Source organism: Cricetulus griseus, chromosome 5 (assembly GCF_003668045.3).
Source record: "Cricetulus griseus strain 17A/GY chromosome 5, alternate assembly CriGri-PICRH-1.0, whole genome shotgun sequence".
Classification (NCBI taxonomy): domain Eukaryota; kingdom Metazoa; phylum Chordata; class Mammalia; order Rodentia; family Cricetidae; genus Cricetulus; species Cricetulus griseus.
The window spans coordinates 105712514-105731446 of NC_048598.1; the positions used below are offsets into that span (position 1 = coordinate 105712514).

General features: G+C 45.6%; 1 protein-coding gene across 1 annotated transcript in view; it reads right to left on the minus strand.

Annotated features, from left to right (window-relative positions):
• Kcnk13 (potassium two pore domain channel subfamily K member 13) overlaps positions 1-17220 on the minus strand; it is an 85222-nt gene extending 68002 nt beyond the window's left edge. The window contains exon 1 of the mRNA XM_027419098.2: positions 16887-17220. Coding sequence (XP_027274899.1) covers positions 16887-17220 — 334 coding nt within the window. The remainder of the gene's footprint in view (positions 1-16886) is intronic.
• Positions 17221-18933: the final 1713 nt, after the last annotated feature.

Here is an 18933-nt window from a genome sequence, read left to right on the forward strand (position 1 = left end):
AGACACAGGCTGGAACTTCTGACCAAGACTTTAAAAATAGAGTACACAGCTATTTTGTTCGGGAAGCATGGACTCAGACAGGGTTCTTAATGCTGTTCCCATGTTCTTTTATTTTCTCCTCACAGCTACTCTGATGTTGCTGTCACCAATGAGGTATTACAGATGGAGAAACAGAGGCACAGGGGAGCATAGCACCTTGCAAGGGTACTTCCCTCCATATGCCGGGGCTCACCCCTAAAAGAACAAAGAGGCATCGATGGGGCTCAAATAACAAATTCTCAGAAGCAAACAGAATTTTAAAAAGGCAGTATCCCTTTAAATATTTTTCAAAATCATTGTACTGTTTCATGTGGATACATCAGAGCTATAAAAATCATCATGACCGAACTGACAAAATTACTGTTTTTCTTTGTGTAGTCCACTGTTCTGCCTTCTGAGGTCACCTGTCCAATATCCTCAGGGCTGAATAGGTCTTCCGAGGGTCTGTTTGTTTGGACAGGCTATCCTCTTCTCAACAGAAAGGCCAACTTGTCCACTCAGAAAATGGCTTGTTCAAAGGCAAACTTCATTTTGTGCAGTCAACTTCCAATTTAGGTTTTTATCAGGGCCAACACCGATGTGATGAGAGAATTAGCCCAAGGGGGAAAATTCTGGAATAGAAATTACTGGCATGAACTATGGAGTTTCTTGGGTGGGAAAGTGGATTCATTTCTCTGGACCAGGCTTCCTATGTGCATTGTCATTAGTTTTTCTGAACGGATTCCCCATGTGGATTACCTGTGCTCTGAGCTCCAAAGTAGGGCTAATCCCAAAGATAAGTGTTTTTACTGATCCTTGGGTACTTCCTAACATACACAATGCAAAGTGACTTTAATATTGGGCTGGGAAGTGAAGAGAAACTGGAGACTTAGTTGCTAATGGAGCAACAGCTGGAGAAGAATCCATGGCATGGTTAGTCAGGGGTTCATTCTTTGACGGATGGGAATCTTACCGTGTATGTATGTCAAAACAACACTTGGTTTGATGACTGTTGATACCATTAGCCTCCCCGAGAGGGGAAAATTACATCTGTTTGCTAAGAGACAATGTTTAGTTCCGTGACTTTCTCCTTCAAGCAGATGTCCAGAACCCTTCTGAATAAGTATGCAAAGTAGGCTGCCCACCTCAGTCTATCCACCCCCGATGGTGAGGTTGTCATCCTTTGGGCATCCCGCTTTCATACACAGGGTTCCCTTTGCTCTGCAATAGCCCCGGTCTCATCTAGAGCCTACATCACAGTTGCCTCCAACTTGATACACCCAAAGCTAACCACTGAACCCAAAGCTTCTAATAACTTACTGTGTAGATACATCAGCCATCAGTTTCTTGAAACTCTACTAATTAATATTTTTATTTTTAAAATTTTCATACTCATTCTTTTATGGAAAGGGAGACCATTAACCAGAATCCTGATGCCCCAGAGATTTATTTCAGGCATTAACAAAGCCACTGGGGAGGGATGACTTGAACAGGGGTTGGGAACAGGTCTATGTCTGATGCCCTCTACACTGGCTGTTGTCCACAGTAATGCCAGAGGCGATGCAGCACTGAGAACATTCCTCACATACAAGGTTAACTGCAGTGGGAGACTCTGCTTGCTGAAGAAGAACACGAGGAAGCATTGCTAACAGAGCTTAGAAACATCTCACTGGTTACTCTAGAGCGCCACACGTGGTGAGCCATCTCACTGCAGTTACTCTAGAGCCCCGCACGTGGTGAGCCATCTCACTGCGATTATGATAGAGCCCTGCACGTGGTGAGCCATCTCACTGCGGTTAAGCTAGAGTCCCGCACGTGGCCCTTTGACAGAAACAGGGGCACATAAGAAGTGGCTTAGGAGTTTAAGTTCAAAGCTAAATACAATTTTTTCTAAAGATTTGGAGTGGATCCCTCCACTTATGAGAAACCCCAAAGAGGCTTTTCTGTCTTCCACAAAGTCTCTGTGATGTGGCCATGTGGACCTTCAGCGGCCACATCCTTAATGTGCTATGTAAATTATAGTACTTTAGAATTCTAACTTAACCTCCTCTTGAGCAATGAGAGCCAATAAGTCACAGAACATGGACTTGCCAGATGGCTCAGTGGGTAAACATTCATTTAAGTGCTTTCTCTAAAATGGGTATGAATTTCTCGACAAAACTGTAAACCGCCCACCCAAGTCCTTGATGATGAAGCAATTCATCCCCAGGTGTTGGGTACACCTAATGGTGCCATGGCACACACAGTGGGAGGTGGGGGTGGGTGAATCCCATCAGTTGATCTGAGGTGAGACATTGCTTAAGAAGCAGGAAAAGGAAGCAAGGTAGTCATTCCTCTCTACTCTGCTGTTTCCTCTGCTTGATAAGACGATAATCAGCTCTATTATTAAGAAAAGGGACCTCACACTTGCTTTGCTTGTTGTAGTTCAGCCGAGAAACCACTGTGGTCCCACCACTGTCAGAGGAAGAGGCTCACTGGAGAAGTCATACTGTCACTGGTGGTAGGGAGATGCAGCCCAGCTCTTCCAGTACCCTGAGGAGTCCCCATACATACCAACGGACCCTGTTCCAAACCCCTCATCCCTAGATGTTCTGTGGAAGTATTCCACCCCATTGAGAACAGGACATCTAAATGTCTAACACCTCATGGATCCCTCAGTCCTCATCAAGAATGATATTGATATTCACTGTCCAATCCCTGTGTGATGTTGGCATCTCTGGGCATGCTACATTTCAGGCTAGAGCTCAGTCTTCCTCCCAGACACTAGAGCATTTTCCAAAACCAACATGGACCCTGTCCAAGGAGACCTCTTTCGTCCTGATCTGTCATATTCTCACTGTATAGGATTTGATACATTCTTAATTACTGTGCTGCATTTCCTCCGAACTTGTCACTTCTGGCTATTTCTGGTCAGCAGATCTTAACTTCCCTATAGAGAAATCTTTAGCCTGCTACAAAGCTCACAATTTCTTGGATGAGTCTCATTATTAAATACCCTAAGCAGAAAAGGCACACGTGCCTACTGATTTGGATGACCAGAAGGAAACCAGCCAGAATGGAACAAAATCTCCATGCATCTTATCAGGAGAAACCTGGTGGCCCAATGTGTTTGTTTTTTTTAATTTTTTATCTCAAACAGGAGACAAGAAAGAAGCCAAACACTGTGATGAATGGCAGGTGCCACTCAGCCATGGACAGGACCATGGGATGCAGACAAGCTGCTCAACGAGAACATTCATGATCTCTCTTGAATAGTTAGCTTGTGCAATGTGAGCCTGGTATGGCTAGATTTCCCATTTTCCTGAGAGAAATTGGAAGTCTGGTTTTTGATCTGGAATTGACTTTTTTTTTTTAAAGTTTAGCACATAGTTGACTTTTCCCAAACACTGAGGTTTCCAAGAACTGGTGTTGCTCATTCCATTCTGACCTATCTTCTGCCATCAGTGGCTTCACTCTTGGAATATTTACACCATAAGAACAGGCAAGTGCTTGGACTCACTTTTCCTTTGAGATAGTTTAGATGTTAAACATTTGCCATTTTTTAAGTCATCAGTGAGCCAAATAATGCAAATAGTCTTTGACCTATAACTTATTGGTTATAATTACTATTTTAAATATAAAACAAGAAGTAGTGTTAAATAACCACAGAGAAGAATTGTACATTCCCAAATCAGGATTTGCAGCAGAGTACCTGTGGCACTGAAGCCATAGGATAGGTGGTGGTCAGAGGGACCCCATCATTAGCTGATGATGAAGGTCAAAGCTCCAAGGTGGCTATTGGTCTCCTGAACTATAGAGAGTGCTCTGTAGTCATAGCACATGGAGTGGCACCATTTCCCCACTTCTCTGAAAGCTGTGGCCACTCATACCCCAATGGTGACCTCAAGACTTTGCAAGAGTCTGGAGTAACATATGAGCCATCAGAAAAAAGGGTATGTTGACTCAGTTGGGAAACAGGCACCACGTGCCAATGCCTTTCCAACTGTTACAAGGCAATAAACACCCCTCAGTAACCACACGCAGTAGCCATGGTGGCGAGGCAGTTTCCCTCTTCCTCTTCATACACAGTCTGACTTAGTCCAGGTTTCAATTCCTATTTCTATTACAAAGAGCCTTGGGCAATCAGGGCAGACCTATCTGTCAGAATGGCAAATGACAGCCAAGGATGAACTGAGTCGACATTTGAAGGCACAGTTCCAAAACCATGGGACAAATAGGTGACACATTATATGTGCCTCATTATTAAATCACAGAACGACATGTCAAGTCTAATAACTTCCATGAGTTTGAAGTGGTGGTCAGTATGAATGATGAGGTTACTGACACAGCTGTAAAGTGAGTGGAACAGATCTGTGATTTCTACAGGTGACAAAAGAACACATGCTAGGAGCTGGGCAGAGGCTAGCAACCACAAAGTGGGGGATGCTATTCCCAGACAGTCAAAAGGGGGCAATATGCACACACAATGACAAAAAAAATCAGGAATTAATAAACATTGCTCTTTAATAATTCGCAATACCAATGGTCTCAATTCTTCATTTTAAAGGCACAGACTAATAGATTGAATTTTTGCTTCATTGAAGGAACACACCTCACCAACAAGGATAGAAACCACTTTAGGGTTAAAGAATGGGAAAAGATATTCCAAGCAAGTGGAAACAAGAAGCAAACAGGTGTAGATTCTCTAATATCTGAAAAATAGACTTCAAACTACAACTAATCAGGAGATAAGGAAGGTTACTACATACTCATTAAAGGAGAAATTTGCCAAGAGGATATTATAATTCTAAACATCTAGGAACCAAACGCAAGGGGACCTAAATTCATAAAGGAATCACTACTGTTAAATTACATATTAATCCTAATACAGTGAGTGAGGTAACTTCAATACTACATTCTTGCCAATAGATGGGCCATCCAGACAGAAACTAGATGGAGAAATGCTAGAGTTAAAGAATGACATAGATCAAATGGGCCTAACAGCCATCTATAGAACATTGTACCCCAACACTAAAGAGTATACTGTTTTTCTCATCAGTCCATGGAATTTTCTACTAAATTTACCACATATTCAGACACAAAGCTTGTCTCAACAGATATAAAAAAAAACAATGAAATAACACTCTGTCTCCTGCCTGACCACCATGGATTTTAAATAAAGCTGGACATCAACAGGAATGAAACAGAAGAAAGTACACAAACTCATGGACACTGAACAACTCACTACTGAATGAAAATTCAGACAGAAATCAAGAAGTAAATCTAAAAAGTTTTAAAATTGAATGAAAATGAAAACACAACATACCCAAACCTATTGGACACAGTGAAGGATGTACCAAGGGGCAAGTTTATAACACTAAGTACCTACATTAAAAAACAAAACATAATTAAAAATCCCCCAAACTGGAGAAATTTCATATGAACAATTTAGCAACACATTGGAGAGCTCTAGAAAAACAAGAAGAAATAACACCCAAAAAGGAGTAGATGGGAAGAAATAAACTAAGCGCTGAATCAATGAAAGAGAAACAAAGAAAAACAGTACAAAGAATCAATGAAATGAAGAGTTGGTTCTTTGAGAAAAATCAACAAGATTGACAAACCTTTAGCCAAATCAAGCAAAAGACATGGAGAGAAGATCCAAATTGACAAAATTAGAGATGAAAAGGGAGACATGACAACAGAAACTGAGGAATCTGAGATAGCTATAAGGAAATATTTTAACAATCTGTAAGCCACCAAACTTGAAAACCTATGAGAAATGAATGAATTTCTTGATATACACTACACGATGCACCAAAGTTAAATCAAATCAAAGTTAAAGTTAAATGAAATAAAAATTTAAACAAACATATAGCCTCTAGCAAAATAGAAGTGGTAATTAAAACAAAACAAAACAAAACAAACTCCCCAGGGACAGATGTAATTCGTGCAGAATTCTACCAGACTTTCAAACAAGAACAAATGCGAATACTTTTCAAATTACTCCACAAAATGGAAACTGAAGGAACATTTCATAATTTTTTATGAAGCCACTATTACCCTGATAATAAAACTGTACAAAGACCCAAGAGAAAGAAAACTACAGACCACTATCTCTTATGAATACAGGTGCAAAAATTCACAATAAAATACTTGCAAACTGAATTCAAGAACACATCAAAAAGAATGTATACCATGGTCAAATTGGTTTCATCCCAGAGATGCAAGGATTGTCTAACATATGTAATTCAATAAATTTAGTCCATGACATAAACAGACTAAAAGACAAAAAAATGTGATTAGCTTTAGACAAAGAATAGACTGTTGACATAATAAAGGCAACATACAGCAAGCCCACACCCAACAGCATTTTAAATGCTGAGCAATTCAAAGCATTTTTTTCTAAAACCAGGAACAAGACAAGGATGTCCATTATCCCCATACTTATTTAATAGAATGCTTGAAGTCTTAGCTAGAAAAATAAGACAACAAAGGAATATCAAGGAGATTCACAAAGGAGAGGAAGGAGTCAATGTATCCTAATATATAGATGGTAAGATTTTATACATAAAAGTTCTCAAAGGCAAAACCAGGAAACTTCTACAGCTGATAAACACCTGTAGCCAAATAGCAGAATTAACACACAAAATTAAAACACAAAAATTGGTAGCCTTCCTTTATACAAATGGCAAACATCCTGAGAAATATATCAAGGAAACAGTACCTTTTGCAATAGCCTAAAAGCAACAACAACTTGGGAAAACTCTTCAAAGACTAGTGAAGTGAAAGACTTCTATAGTAAAACAAACAAAAAAACCAAAACAACCACAAAATAGAATATATAAAGAACTGAAAAAACCCTGAACATCAAGGAAACAATCCAATTAAAAGAGATATAAAACTAAACAGAATTCTCAAAAGATGAAACATAAATGGTAATGAATAATGAAAAAAAGTTCAGCTGGGCAGTGGTGGTGCGCACCTTTAATTACTTGGGAGGCAGAGGCAGGTGAATCTCTGTGAGTTCGAGGCCAGCTTGGTCTACAAAGTGAGTTCCAGGACAGGCTCCAAAGCTACACAGAGAAACCCTGTCTCAAAACACCCCCACCCCAAAAAAGTTCAATACCCTTAGTCATCAGGGAAATGCAAACTGAAACTACTTTGAGATTCCATCTCACCCCATCAGAATGGCTGAGATCAGTGTAATAAAGGACAACACATGCTGGGAAGGATGAAGGGAACACATATTCGCAGCTGGTGAGCATGCAAACTTGTACAGCCACTACAGAAACCAGTGTGGTGCTTCCTCAAAAAGCTGGAAATAGATTTGCCACAAGATCCTGCTTAAAACCCTTAACTGTAGACCCAAAAGAATCTACATCTTACTACAGAGATACTTGCTTATCCGCGTTCATTGCCGCACTATCCATAATAGTCAGAAATTGGAAGCAACCTAGATGTCTATTAAGTAATGAATGGATAATCCAGATGTGGTCCATTTACACAATGGAATATTGTTCAGCTATTAAGAAAAATGAAACTATAAAGTTTGCAGACTGATGGATGGAGCTAGAAACCCGAGTGAGGTAACCCAGATCCCAAAGACAAACACTTCGTGTTTTCTCTTACATGTGGATTTTGGCATTTAAGCGTTAGATGTGTGTATTTTGACCATAATGACAGCAGAGGTTAGGGAGCTCGTAAGGGACCAGGGAGGAGGAGGGAAAGTAAGAGTATAGTGTTAAGCAGGACTGAATGGGGGAGGGAGATGGGAGAGTGGGGTGAAGGAGGGAATATGAGGACGGACAACTAATAATAAAGGCCTTTTGAAAGGCCCATGGGAACCTACAACTGTAGGAGCTTCCTAAAATGGATACATATATGAAAGGAATTTAAATGGAGTCTCCACATAACGAGGGAGACTTGGACATCTTACACCACCAAGTAAAACCTTCAGTACCAGGAATGGGTTACAAACATCTTGTTGAGTAGTGGCTAAAGGGCTCCCAGAGACCCTCCCAAACTTCATAAGCTATTGCCAAGGCTATGGATGACTCTCAGTCACCCGATGGGAAGACCCTATTCCTGAAGATACTGCTTATTTAAGTCATCAAGCAAGGAAAAAATCTAGCTGGTGCCCAACTAGAAGTTTCACCCCTGTTGACTAGCATTCATGGTGCTAACAGGTACTTTTCACACTACATAAGGAGAAAAGTAATAACCAATATCACCCAGATATAAACTCTATGACCTATAGCAGAGACTGGTCTACAAGATATGCTGGTGCAATAATGGCACAAATGTTATGGGAGTGACCAATCAGGTGTTTTTTGTTGGTGTTTTGAATCTAAGGTCTGAATCTGAGATAGAACTTGTACATGCCAAAGTGGCCAGGAACCTGAGACTAGATAGGTCATGGGCCTAGGGAAAAACCTACTATTATTCTGCTAAAGGAGCTTAGCAGTAAAATAACTCCTAAAGATAGACTGCTATATCTATAGATCAGTGCCTCACTCATCCCTCGTCAGAGAGGTTTCTTGCAGAAGATGGGAACTGACACAGAGATACACAATTGGACAGTGTTCAGAGACTGAGAGACTTGGGAGCACTCAGCCCTAAATGGAGTGTCTTCGTCAAAGCCTTCCCCTCCAGGCTCAGTGACCTATGCTGAAGAGAAGGTGGAAAATTCTAAAAACTAGAAGTGGTGGATGACTCTCAGGAAATGCATCTTCCAGACACAACATGACTGATAACCATATGAACTCTCAGAAACTATGACAGTGTGCACAAGACTCGCACAGGTTCAAACCAGATAAAAATCTCAGCACTGGGAGGGGGAAGTGGACACAAAGTCCTACCTCTATTTGTGTGTGGTTCATACCTCCTGAGAAAGGAGAAACATCAGTTTTCTCTAATGGAATGTCTCTGAGTATATCAACCACACTCTAGAGCAGATCAACCATGCCCAAAAGTAGTCTGTCAACATAAAATGGACTCCATGTTTTGCTTCTGGTTTTTTTTTGTGTGTGCATGTGTGTGTGTGTGTGTGTGTGTGTGTGTGTGTGTGTGTGTGTATGAACTTTCTTTTTTATTCTTTTTGCCTTATTGATATAAAATATGCTGTATTTGAATTTTTAAAGAAAAAAATTAAAAGTTACAAAAAGGAACAGTCATGTCTAGACATAAAAATGAGTAATGCCTGCATATATATTTATAATCACAATTAAAATATGACTTGTAGAGCTATTATAGTGGCAGGTAATTAGAAATTATTGGACATTCATATTGTGGCTGTGGAACTCACATGACCGCAGGAAGCCAGAACTACAGGAAAAACACTTCTCTACTCATTCTCTGGTATTGACTCTGGTATTGACTCAGATACCAGGACAAGACATACATTGCAAGAAAAGAAATGTCCCTCTTTGGCTAGAGATGCAAAAATCTTCTATAAAGCATTAGCAGACCAAATGCCCCATCACAGAAAAAGGCTTATACAGCCTGAACAAGTGATATTTATTGTGGGAACACAAGGTTGCTACAATGGCTCAGAGGTTGCTAATGTAATATACTATATTCATGGCAAAAAGAGTTGAATCACAAGGTCCTCTCAACAGAGGCACAAAACAGTTCCACCAAGCACTAACACCTTTTGTGATTTAAAGGAGAAAAAGAGTGGAAAGGAAGCCTGGGATCTCTTGGAAGAATCGAGAACAAATAGGCCATTGGTAAGAAATAGAGGCTTTTCTCCCAAGAGCAGGATGCGGTAAGAGGTCCTTGCTTGACATTTCTGCCCAGTGCTGTGCTCAAGACTCTAATCAGGCATGAAATTAAAGATGTAAAATTTGCAGACTAGAAAGAGATAATTAACACTGTATCTGTTCAGAATTCTATGATCTCCACTATAGGGAACCCCGAGGAAACCACTAAGATGTGACTAGGACGAATACATGAATACAGAGAGATCACAGGATTCAAGACCAAACTGATTGGAAGGCCAATTCTGCTCCCATACATTCTGCTCCTGTACAACACTAAAAGCATACACAACAAAAGGAAAAGAGCTAGGGGCTGCAAAGATGGCTCTGCCATTAAGAGCACTGACTGCTCTTCCAGAGGACCCAGGATTGATTGCCAGCACCCACTAATTACTCCAGCTTCAAGGGTATCCAGCTCCCCCTTCTGGACTTCATGGGCACTGCAAGCAGGTGGTACACAGACACAAGGGCTGGCAAAAAAAATGATCATACACATAAAATAAAAATAATAAGGACATGAAAAAGATTAAAAGAAAAATAGATGAATTAGACTTCAGCACAATCTAAAACTTTTATGCTTCCAGGGACACCATGGAGTGAGAGAAATGACAATTAGCCTACCGCCCCTGTTTGACGAGGGCCTTGCATCTAAAACACATGCAACACATGAACAGTTTGTGTAAAGAATGGATAACCAAACTGGAAACAGGCAAGCGATGTGAACAGATGCTCCTTTCAGAAAGTATACGCAGGGCTAGGTGTGGTGATTCACACCTCTAACCCCAGGACTTGGGAGATGAGGCAGAAGAATTGGGAGTTCAAGGCTCACCTGGACTACACAGCGAAGCCCTGTCTCGATACACACACACACACACACACACACACACACAGAGAGAGAGAGAGAGAGAGAGAGAGAGAGAGAGCGCTACAGATGGCCAAGAAGACACAAAGTGATACTCAGCATTACCTGTCATTACGGAATGCCAGTCAAGTCTCTCCTTCCTGTAAGATGCAACTTCAATCCTCTATGTGGTAACGAAGAAGACAGACATTGCAGTGCTGGTGATGATGTAGAGAAGGAAGGCAGAAGTGTCGCCAGACTGGTGGCCTCCTGGAACTGTTGTCCAGCTCTGGGCATGGACCTTTGCTCTTCCTGTGTGTCTCTGTCACTGCTGTTAGCATTTTTTTTTTCCTGAAAGCAACCCGGTGCCACCGGAAACTGCCGTCCCTGTCATTCTCTCCTTTGCACCACAGGCAATGGAAGGTATCAACACCACCTGAAGGCTGAGCTAGTTGCCCGTGCAGGTGTAAGCAGAAGAGAGGCCTGGACTCAGGCACAGAGCAGCAAGAGTGTGTTGTCTTTTTCTCTGGCTGCACTGGCTGCTAAATGGGGTATTATTTCCAGACTGCACAGGAAAAGCTATCTTCATGAAGGTTCGTTTTCTTGCCTCTATTTTCCACTTGTAAGCAGAAACAAAGCTTGAGACAGGCCAGTGATGCTGAGTCAAAGACCAGTGAAGCTCACAGCCCTAGAAAGGAACTGGAGGTGAGATGGAGCCGTGGAGAGAGAAAAGCTCTTGCTGGGCCTGGGGGTGTATGCCTGCAGTCCCAGTATACTTGGGAGACTGAGGCAGGACAACTGCTGTGAGTTTGAGGCTAGCATGGACCATATGGTAAGTCACAAGAGTCTGGACTACAGAGAAAGATTCTGTCTCAAAAAACAAGAAAGAAAGGGAAGAAGGGACAGAGGGAAGGAAGGAGGAAGAGAGGAATGAAGAAGGAAGCCAGGAAGGGAAGAAGGAAGAAAGGAAGGGTAATCACAGTCAGCCCTGGTGGCACAAGACTGTAATCCCAGCTTTTCAGGAGGCTAAGGTAGGAAAACTTCAAGCTGGAGGCTACAGAGTTACTCTAAGCGTAGTCTGAGCAACTTAGCAAGACTATGCCTCAAAATAAAGGGAAAAGAAAGGCTTGGGAATACAGCTCAGTGAAAGGAAGAATGAAGAAGAAGAGGAGGTGGGGGCGGGAGGAGAAAGGGATGAGGGTGGGAAGGGTCCTTAAGAGCAGGATGGAGGAGGAGAAGGTCAGGAAATGATAGACACTCGGCTATTAGATATGAGGGTACCTACCTGGAGGGCTTGGGAATGCTTTTCCTGCAGGGTGTGAGATAATGATCGGGAAGTTGGAAGCTGGGGGTAGCAGCATTGGACAGAAGGTCAAAGGGTTCTGCATTGTCCAGAAAAGGCATCTCAGTTTTATATACAAACATGAAGAATGGTGATAGGGATGGCTTTTGGGGCCCAGGTAGTTGAGTTCTGTTTTGATCATATTTAGAATGACCAAAAGAAGTACTCATCTACCAGAGTGGAAAATCAGCATTGGGAGGAAAAAATAGAGACAGCTAGAATGAAGGAGGACAATAGAGAGAGGAAAGCAAGTAGTAAATGTGCCAAGTTTTTGGACACACAGAGAAATATAAATCTAGTTAAAGATAAAAGTACAAAAGCAGGCTAGGTGGTTACTTGAAAACTACTGGTGATTACAACTAGAACAGTGGTTTAAAAACCAACAAACAGACACAGAACCTCAACCCCATGTTTAGATGTTTAAAATGGCTATTGGCACATAAAGCATGAAGAGAGGAACAAAGTTAACCCTGGTGAAGATAAGCAAAGTTATGCAAGTGATGGAGTTACTGACAATTTTTTGTTGACTTTACATGCCTTGAAAATACAGTAAAATGTTGTCTTTGGTGTGGTTATGAGATGGGAAGGGGGGGTGTCAATGTTCCTTCCAGCTCCAGAAATCTGTGACACAGTGGAAAACTGGCTCAAACATAAACAGGCTCTGGGACACAAAGAAATGTTCAAAGAAGAAAACAGAGAATTGTACAACATGCACATTCTCAGATTATTATGTGATAATTTTAGCAATAAATCAAAGCATAATTATAGTGCCAACCTCACCAAACCTTTAAAAAGCAATTTTTTGAATAACATTTGAAATGAGTTAAACAGCTCCATAGAGAATGGGCGAGAATATTTATCTTAGCCATGGAAAGGATGTGAATTAGAAAAAATACCCTGTCAATCAAGTAAGTATTTTTCCATACCAAAAAAATCAAGTCAGTAAGAGGGTAGCTGAATAAGATAAACATTCATCAAATTAATTTACTCTCTCTTTCTCTCTCACACACACGTGCATGTGTGCATGCATGAGAAAGAGCAGCTTCCTGTCATCCCATCACAAAGGGAGCCCTTAGCCTTGAAGAATGACCTTAACATAGGATAGCATTAACATAGCACAGCATACTCCATGAACTCCTCAGGACAGTTTGAAAACCACGTCAATGGTCAGTTGGTTGGTCAGTGCCACTGTGTTATTCATCAGCTGCTTAATCCAATGGAAGACTAAAGACACAGGAAATCTGGGTACCAGTGTGGTAAGAGCTAACAGGAAAGGCCGGGAAGTGACTGTGGGATCTGCTGGGGACAGTGGCCAGACATTGTCAACCATCATGGCAATTGGGGAGATGCTGAGTTGGCGAGGACTGTGAAACATGATACTGTGAGGTGTCATTCTTTGTCTACGTGGCAGATGTCACTCCAGTCCTGCCTTGTACCTGCAGACACTGGTGAATCACAAACCTTCCAGACATCTTATCTTAGGGTATCTAAAAACCATCACAACTGAGGAAAGGGGATGCAGTATCTAACGGGGGTCAACTCTTCCTACAAAAAGGGCCTCAAAGGAAGAACAGGCATAGGGGACAGTTCTAAGTGTCCGTTTGCCACCTCACCTCCAGCTGAGCAACTTCCAACCCAGCCAAGAAGGTCTCTGAGCCTTGGGATCCTTTGCTTTTTATAGGCCCCTGTAGCCAGCGATACGGGGTCTCTGTAGGAGTTGAACACATACGGAGGTACATGCTGTGCTTAGCCCCCAGAGGATGGCTAAGTGACTCCATATTGTTGGAAACACACGTAAGTCTCAAGAAGGTACATGGGGCATCACATTAAAGGAAAGAAAGAGCAGGATGGTGTGTGTGTTCAGGGAGGAAAGCAAGTGATGGTCAGGGGAGCTGAGAGAATGCATCTTCCAGTCTCAGGAGGAAGTTTGTGCACACACAGGAAATATGTCACCCTCCAAAGAGACCGAGAATCCTGAGTGAACTGGACTAGAGTAACCTGCAACATCAAGAGGTTGCAGAAGTAGGAAACGCCTCTCATCATCCCATCCCAAAGGCAGGAAGCTCAGAACTCTCTCCTGTGACCCAAGTTCAACTGGGCACTGCAAATCCTTACAGCTGTCTGGCCTGCAGGATGGTATCTGAAAGTTAGACTGGGAATGCCTTAGTGGGGCTGCTCTCTCCAGGGCCCAGTTGCCCCCCCCCAATGCCCTGCACCCCAAGTTATACTCATTTCTTCTCATGGTCTGATCTACCAGTATCCTCCATCCCCCAAGGACAAGTGATCAATAAAAGAGAATCAGATGTGGTCAGACATCACAACCAAGAACCCCAAGAGCTTAATTAGGCTTCTAAAGATGGTCCTCTGGATAAGGGGGGCAATCCGGGTGCTGAAGAGGAAGCATTGGAGAAATGCCTGGCAATTCAAAAGGAAACAGGGCTGGAGGGAGGGATAGGAAGGGAAAACCGTGATGGTGGGGAGGGAAGACCAGACAGCTAGGGGAAAGGAGAGGTGTCCTTCAGACAGCTGCTTCTTGTCATTAGCTGGACTGGGTGCTTCCGCATCGGAACCAAGCAGTGTCCTCCCCACAGGCTAAAGAACTCACAAAGCAATCATCATCTCCCTTCTTTCTCTCTATGCTTTGAAGGGGACAGGATTAATGCTGGTCACCTCACAGGACTGTCCTGTATTTTGGGGACTCCAAGTGATGGGTTAAATGAGAATAAGCCAAAAGAACCAGGAGAAGTCATGTCCATTTTGATAACAGAGCAAAAAGAGGCAGGGAGCCGGGACCAGAAAGGGCAGGAAGGCAGAAGGCTCGCGTCTGGGAAGACCTTAGGGATGTTGAGCTCCAGAGTCACAAGGGAGAAAAGGGGGCATCTCTTTGTGTTATAATGGGATGGTTCTAAATTCCGGTAAAGAGACAAGGAAACACCGGATTCAGTTTTTTGTTGCTTTGGCTATTAGAGCAGTCTTCTTTGAAAGGAGCTGCTTTACAAAAATTATTTGGGTTACAGCCACATCAAACCCACTTCTTTGCAGAGAAAGGTGTGGAAAGGAAGAGACAACAGACTAGAATTTAGAATTTAAGAAGAAAACCCACTGAATTTCTATTAGTATAAAGAAGGCATCCAGATGGAACAGGTTCAGGTGAACACAGGAAAGAGGGGTAGTGAGAGTGAGAACTTGGATGCCGGAACCCTGAAAATGTCCAGGTAGGAGACGAGTAGCTGATGAGAACCCGGCTTCTCCGAATGGCCAGTCTGAGCTTCCTTGTGAAATCTTAGTCGGTGTGCCACAGAGGAATGAGCCACTTGCCCTCCCTTGAGTGGGCAGACTCTCACTGGCCACTCCCAGCTCCACACCCACGCGCGCGGCTCCTCAGCGGGAACACTCTAAGGTGCACCTGCCATTGCTCCCACAGAAACGCGTCTTAAAGTGCAGCAGAGACTCCTGCTGTGCCTGGAAAACGGAGAGCAGTTGAACCTTGCCTCACAGGACCTTGGTTGTTGGGTGGGAAAAGATGTTCTCGACACAGGCATGAGGGAAGAAAGCACTCGAAAAAGCCCAAACTGTGAAACTGCAGAGATGAAAATTGTTCCTCTTTCTAAATGACTAACAGTGGACCTCTGGGGGGGGGGGGTGCAGAATGACATGGGCTTCTAAGCTGGACCACCTCACACAAAGCACTTGAGTTCAGCTCTTGTGTCCCTTGTCCTTTCTGCCGTGCCATTTGCTGGCCAGCGGAACTCGTGGTTCCTGGCTAACCTTGGGAGGTCTTTCTTGGCTCATTAGGTCTATGGTTTGGGGCTCCTGCTTGAGGGTCCCTTTCCCCTGGCAGAATGTGTACATGACACCTCAAGGTGGTTCACCTGTCACCATGCCACCGGCAAGGCAAGCCGTTCTAGAGAGCACAGGGGCTCTGTCTGCTGTGAGTCCCGCACACACGTGTGGTTGCTGCCATGCTCTCCTGCAGTGGCTTTGTGCCTCTTCCTTTCCTCCTCTAGCCTTTCAGAGCTCTTCTCCTGCACAGGCCTCTTTCCCCGGGACTTCCACATTACAGTCTCCAACCCGCTCATTACTCAAATACACGCCAATGGTGAACAGTCTTGGGAGTGTGCCACACAAACCCCCCATTTCCCGCTTCATTCCGCAGAGGAATAACGTTATCACTTGATGGTAGCCCTGCCACACCACTCTCAGAATTCTCAGGGGCTCAGCTGCCTCTCGGCGAGTTCTAACTTCTTATCCCCACTCCATCTCCTCAGCCACCAGGCCTCTCTAGCAGCCCTTCCTCTAGTCCATCCATGCACAGCCAGCCAGGAACTTCTGGATGCAAGCCTCCTATGTTCTAGAATGCACTGGGTGCCCCTTTAGTCCTAAACTCCATTCATAGGTACACAAACTGGCGAGACCCCAGATCACGTTCCCCTTGGTTCGTCCTTGTCCCCTGTTTCTTTGAGCTCCATTTTACACTTCTGCCTCTTTCCAATTTGGAATGCCGAGCGTCTCTCGGTAAGTTTGAAATCGTGGACTTTCCCATGAGCAGTGGCTTGTGCACAGTCAACACTCAGTAAAAGGCCCAAGCTTTCTAGCTCTGTGTACGTCCGTCTCCCCCCCCCCCCCGCCAAAAAAAAATTCACGAACTCAGCCCTGTCTCCTAAACCAGATCGGCTGTCTACAGAAGCGCTTCCTCAATTTAAGAACTATTCAAATCCCCGGGGACTGGTTAAGAAACAGCCGCTGGTTCTGGTCTGGGCAGAGGTCTGGAGTCATGTTCTAAGTTCCCAGGTGTAGCTGGGATCCATTCACACCTGTTGATCACTCCCAAAGGGCTCATTTCGTGCAACACCGCGCGCCCAGGTGGAGAACCCCGAGGCCGAGATGCTCGGTCCTGTGAGGGCCCAGGAAGTAGAGTCATCGAGTGACCAGCCGGCTCACTTACCTATGGTGGACACCACAGTGCCCACGAAGTAGAAGGCACCGGTGAAGTCCCAGCGAGGGCGCACGCTGTCCATGCGGATGCCCGCCCTGGTGGCTTCCTCGTAATGACGGAGGAAGCCGCTCAGCTCTTCGTGGCTCAGGTTGTGGCCGCGGCTGAAGTTGGCCAGGCGCTCTTCCCAGCGCTGCTTGGCCTGCAGCTCGTGCGCCAGCTCTAGAGCCGAGAAGACTGCGGCGCCGCCCACCAGGTAGAGCAAGATGAGCCCCGCGAGCAGCAGGAAACGCGCGTTGTCCTCATTCAGGTGGCCCGGACCCCAGGCGCACCCGCGGCCGGCCATGGCACTGGAAGACAACCCCGCGAGGGCCGCCGCCCGCGGACTCGTGCCCACGCCCTGGGAGGATCTGGCTCTACCGGCCCTTAACCCGCTCCTCGTGCTGGCTCGCCCATGCCCACCGCGCCCTCCCCCAGGCGGCGTGGATCCCCAGGCTGCTGCCCTGGCTGTTCCTGTGGCGCCAGCTCCCCAGCCCAGACTCGTGGTTTCGAATCCGCTTTGTCTCCGCTGCCTCCCGGTCCGCCCTGGAGTTCTCCTTAAGGCTGAAGATCAGAGCGTCCGGGGCGAGCGCTCCGGGGTTCACCCAGCCTCCTGATCCTGCTCAGATTGGGGAGGGGGCGTGGCGCGCCTTCAAGGCAAACTCCAGAGAACTTGGACTCATCTGGAAGAAAAGGCCGCGCGGGTTCAGACAAAATCGGCGGGTAAGGTGAGCATCAAGGTTCGGGTTCCTCGGACCATCGCTTTCCAAGCTGTGTCCGCTGTCTGCCGTGCCGATCCCGATGGATCTGCGGTGCGTATTGGTGGCGGTGTCCTGATGAGTCTCTGTCCTCCCGAATCACCCAGGCTTGGGGCAGGCACGGACGTAGGGGCAGTGCGGAGAGGCAGATCTGATGATGTGCTGCCGGCTCGGATGTCGGCCAGGCACACAGGCTCGGCGGCAGCACGAGGGCGGACCGCTATGGAGGAGAACAGAGGGGGAGGTTGGAACAGTGAAGGAAGTTAGGAGCATCCTCCCAGGCAGCCCTCCTCGACTTCCCCCTAACCAGAGCGCCCTGGACCTTTAGGCCCTTCACCGAGCGCTCTCTGTCGCCACGTGCCGGCCCTGCCAGCCCATCCCTCGGAGAACCGGCCAAGGACAGCAGCCAGGAGAGTTCCATCTCTTCTACCCGGGCTTGACTGCCTCGGCTTCGTAGTTCTGGCGCAGTCAAGGGCTTTGCGCCCAGTACTCCTAGCTCCAGCATGCCAGCCAGCAGCAATGGCTGGGGAACCCACCCTGAGACCCCAACTTGCCGCCGCTGCGCTCGGGTCTTACTCCCCTCCCCCACAAACGCACCTGTTCTGTGGGATAGGTTCAGGGTGGTCCCTGGCTCCCGAGTGGGGCTGGGGGCCGAGGTCCGTCCCCGTGCCCGGTGCTGCCCTCTCTGCGGGGCGGCTCGAACATTGCAACAGGTGGAGCCCTTCTGCGGCAAACCACGGCGGCGACTCCACCCCGAGTCCGCCTCTCGGCCCCAGGGCCAGTCTCCTGCGCTGGTCTCTACCCGCACTCGCCGGAAGCTCTGAAGGCCAACCTCGGAGCAGTGATGCTCCCACACGGGTGTGCGGATGCCTGGAGTGGTTGCTTAAGAGCAAGGTCGACAGCCTCGGTGGTCGGCGTGGGTCCCTCTGGGGCCAGGAGAGGGCGCTGCGTGCCCTTTAGACACACCTGGTCCCCAGCGGGTTATCCATTAGCACACCATCTACTGCACAGGGGAGCGAATGTGTCTGCGTGAAGGAATGGATTCATAGCCACCCGCGATCTAAATAGAATTTCTCCGCCTATGGAGAGAGTGGTCCCAGGAGACCCACCCACGATACTCGCCAGAAACAGAACTAGAGAGGCTTGCAGTTCTGTTGAGTAGATGCAAATGAGTTTAATGAAAGTAACTCTGGCGATTCGTTTTGCATTGTGTCTCCCGGAGGGGAGGAACTTGAGAGAGTGATTGAGTACACACACACACA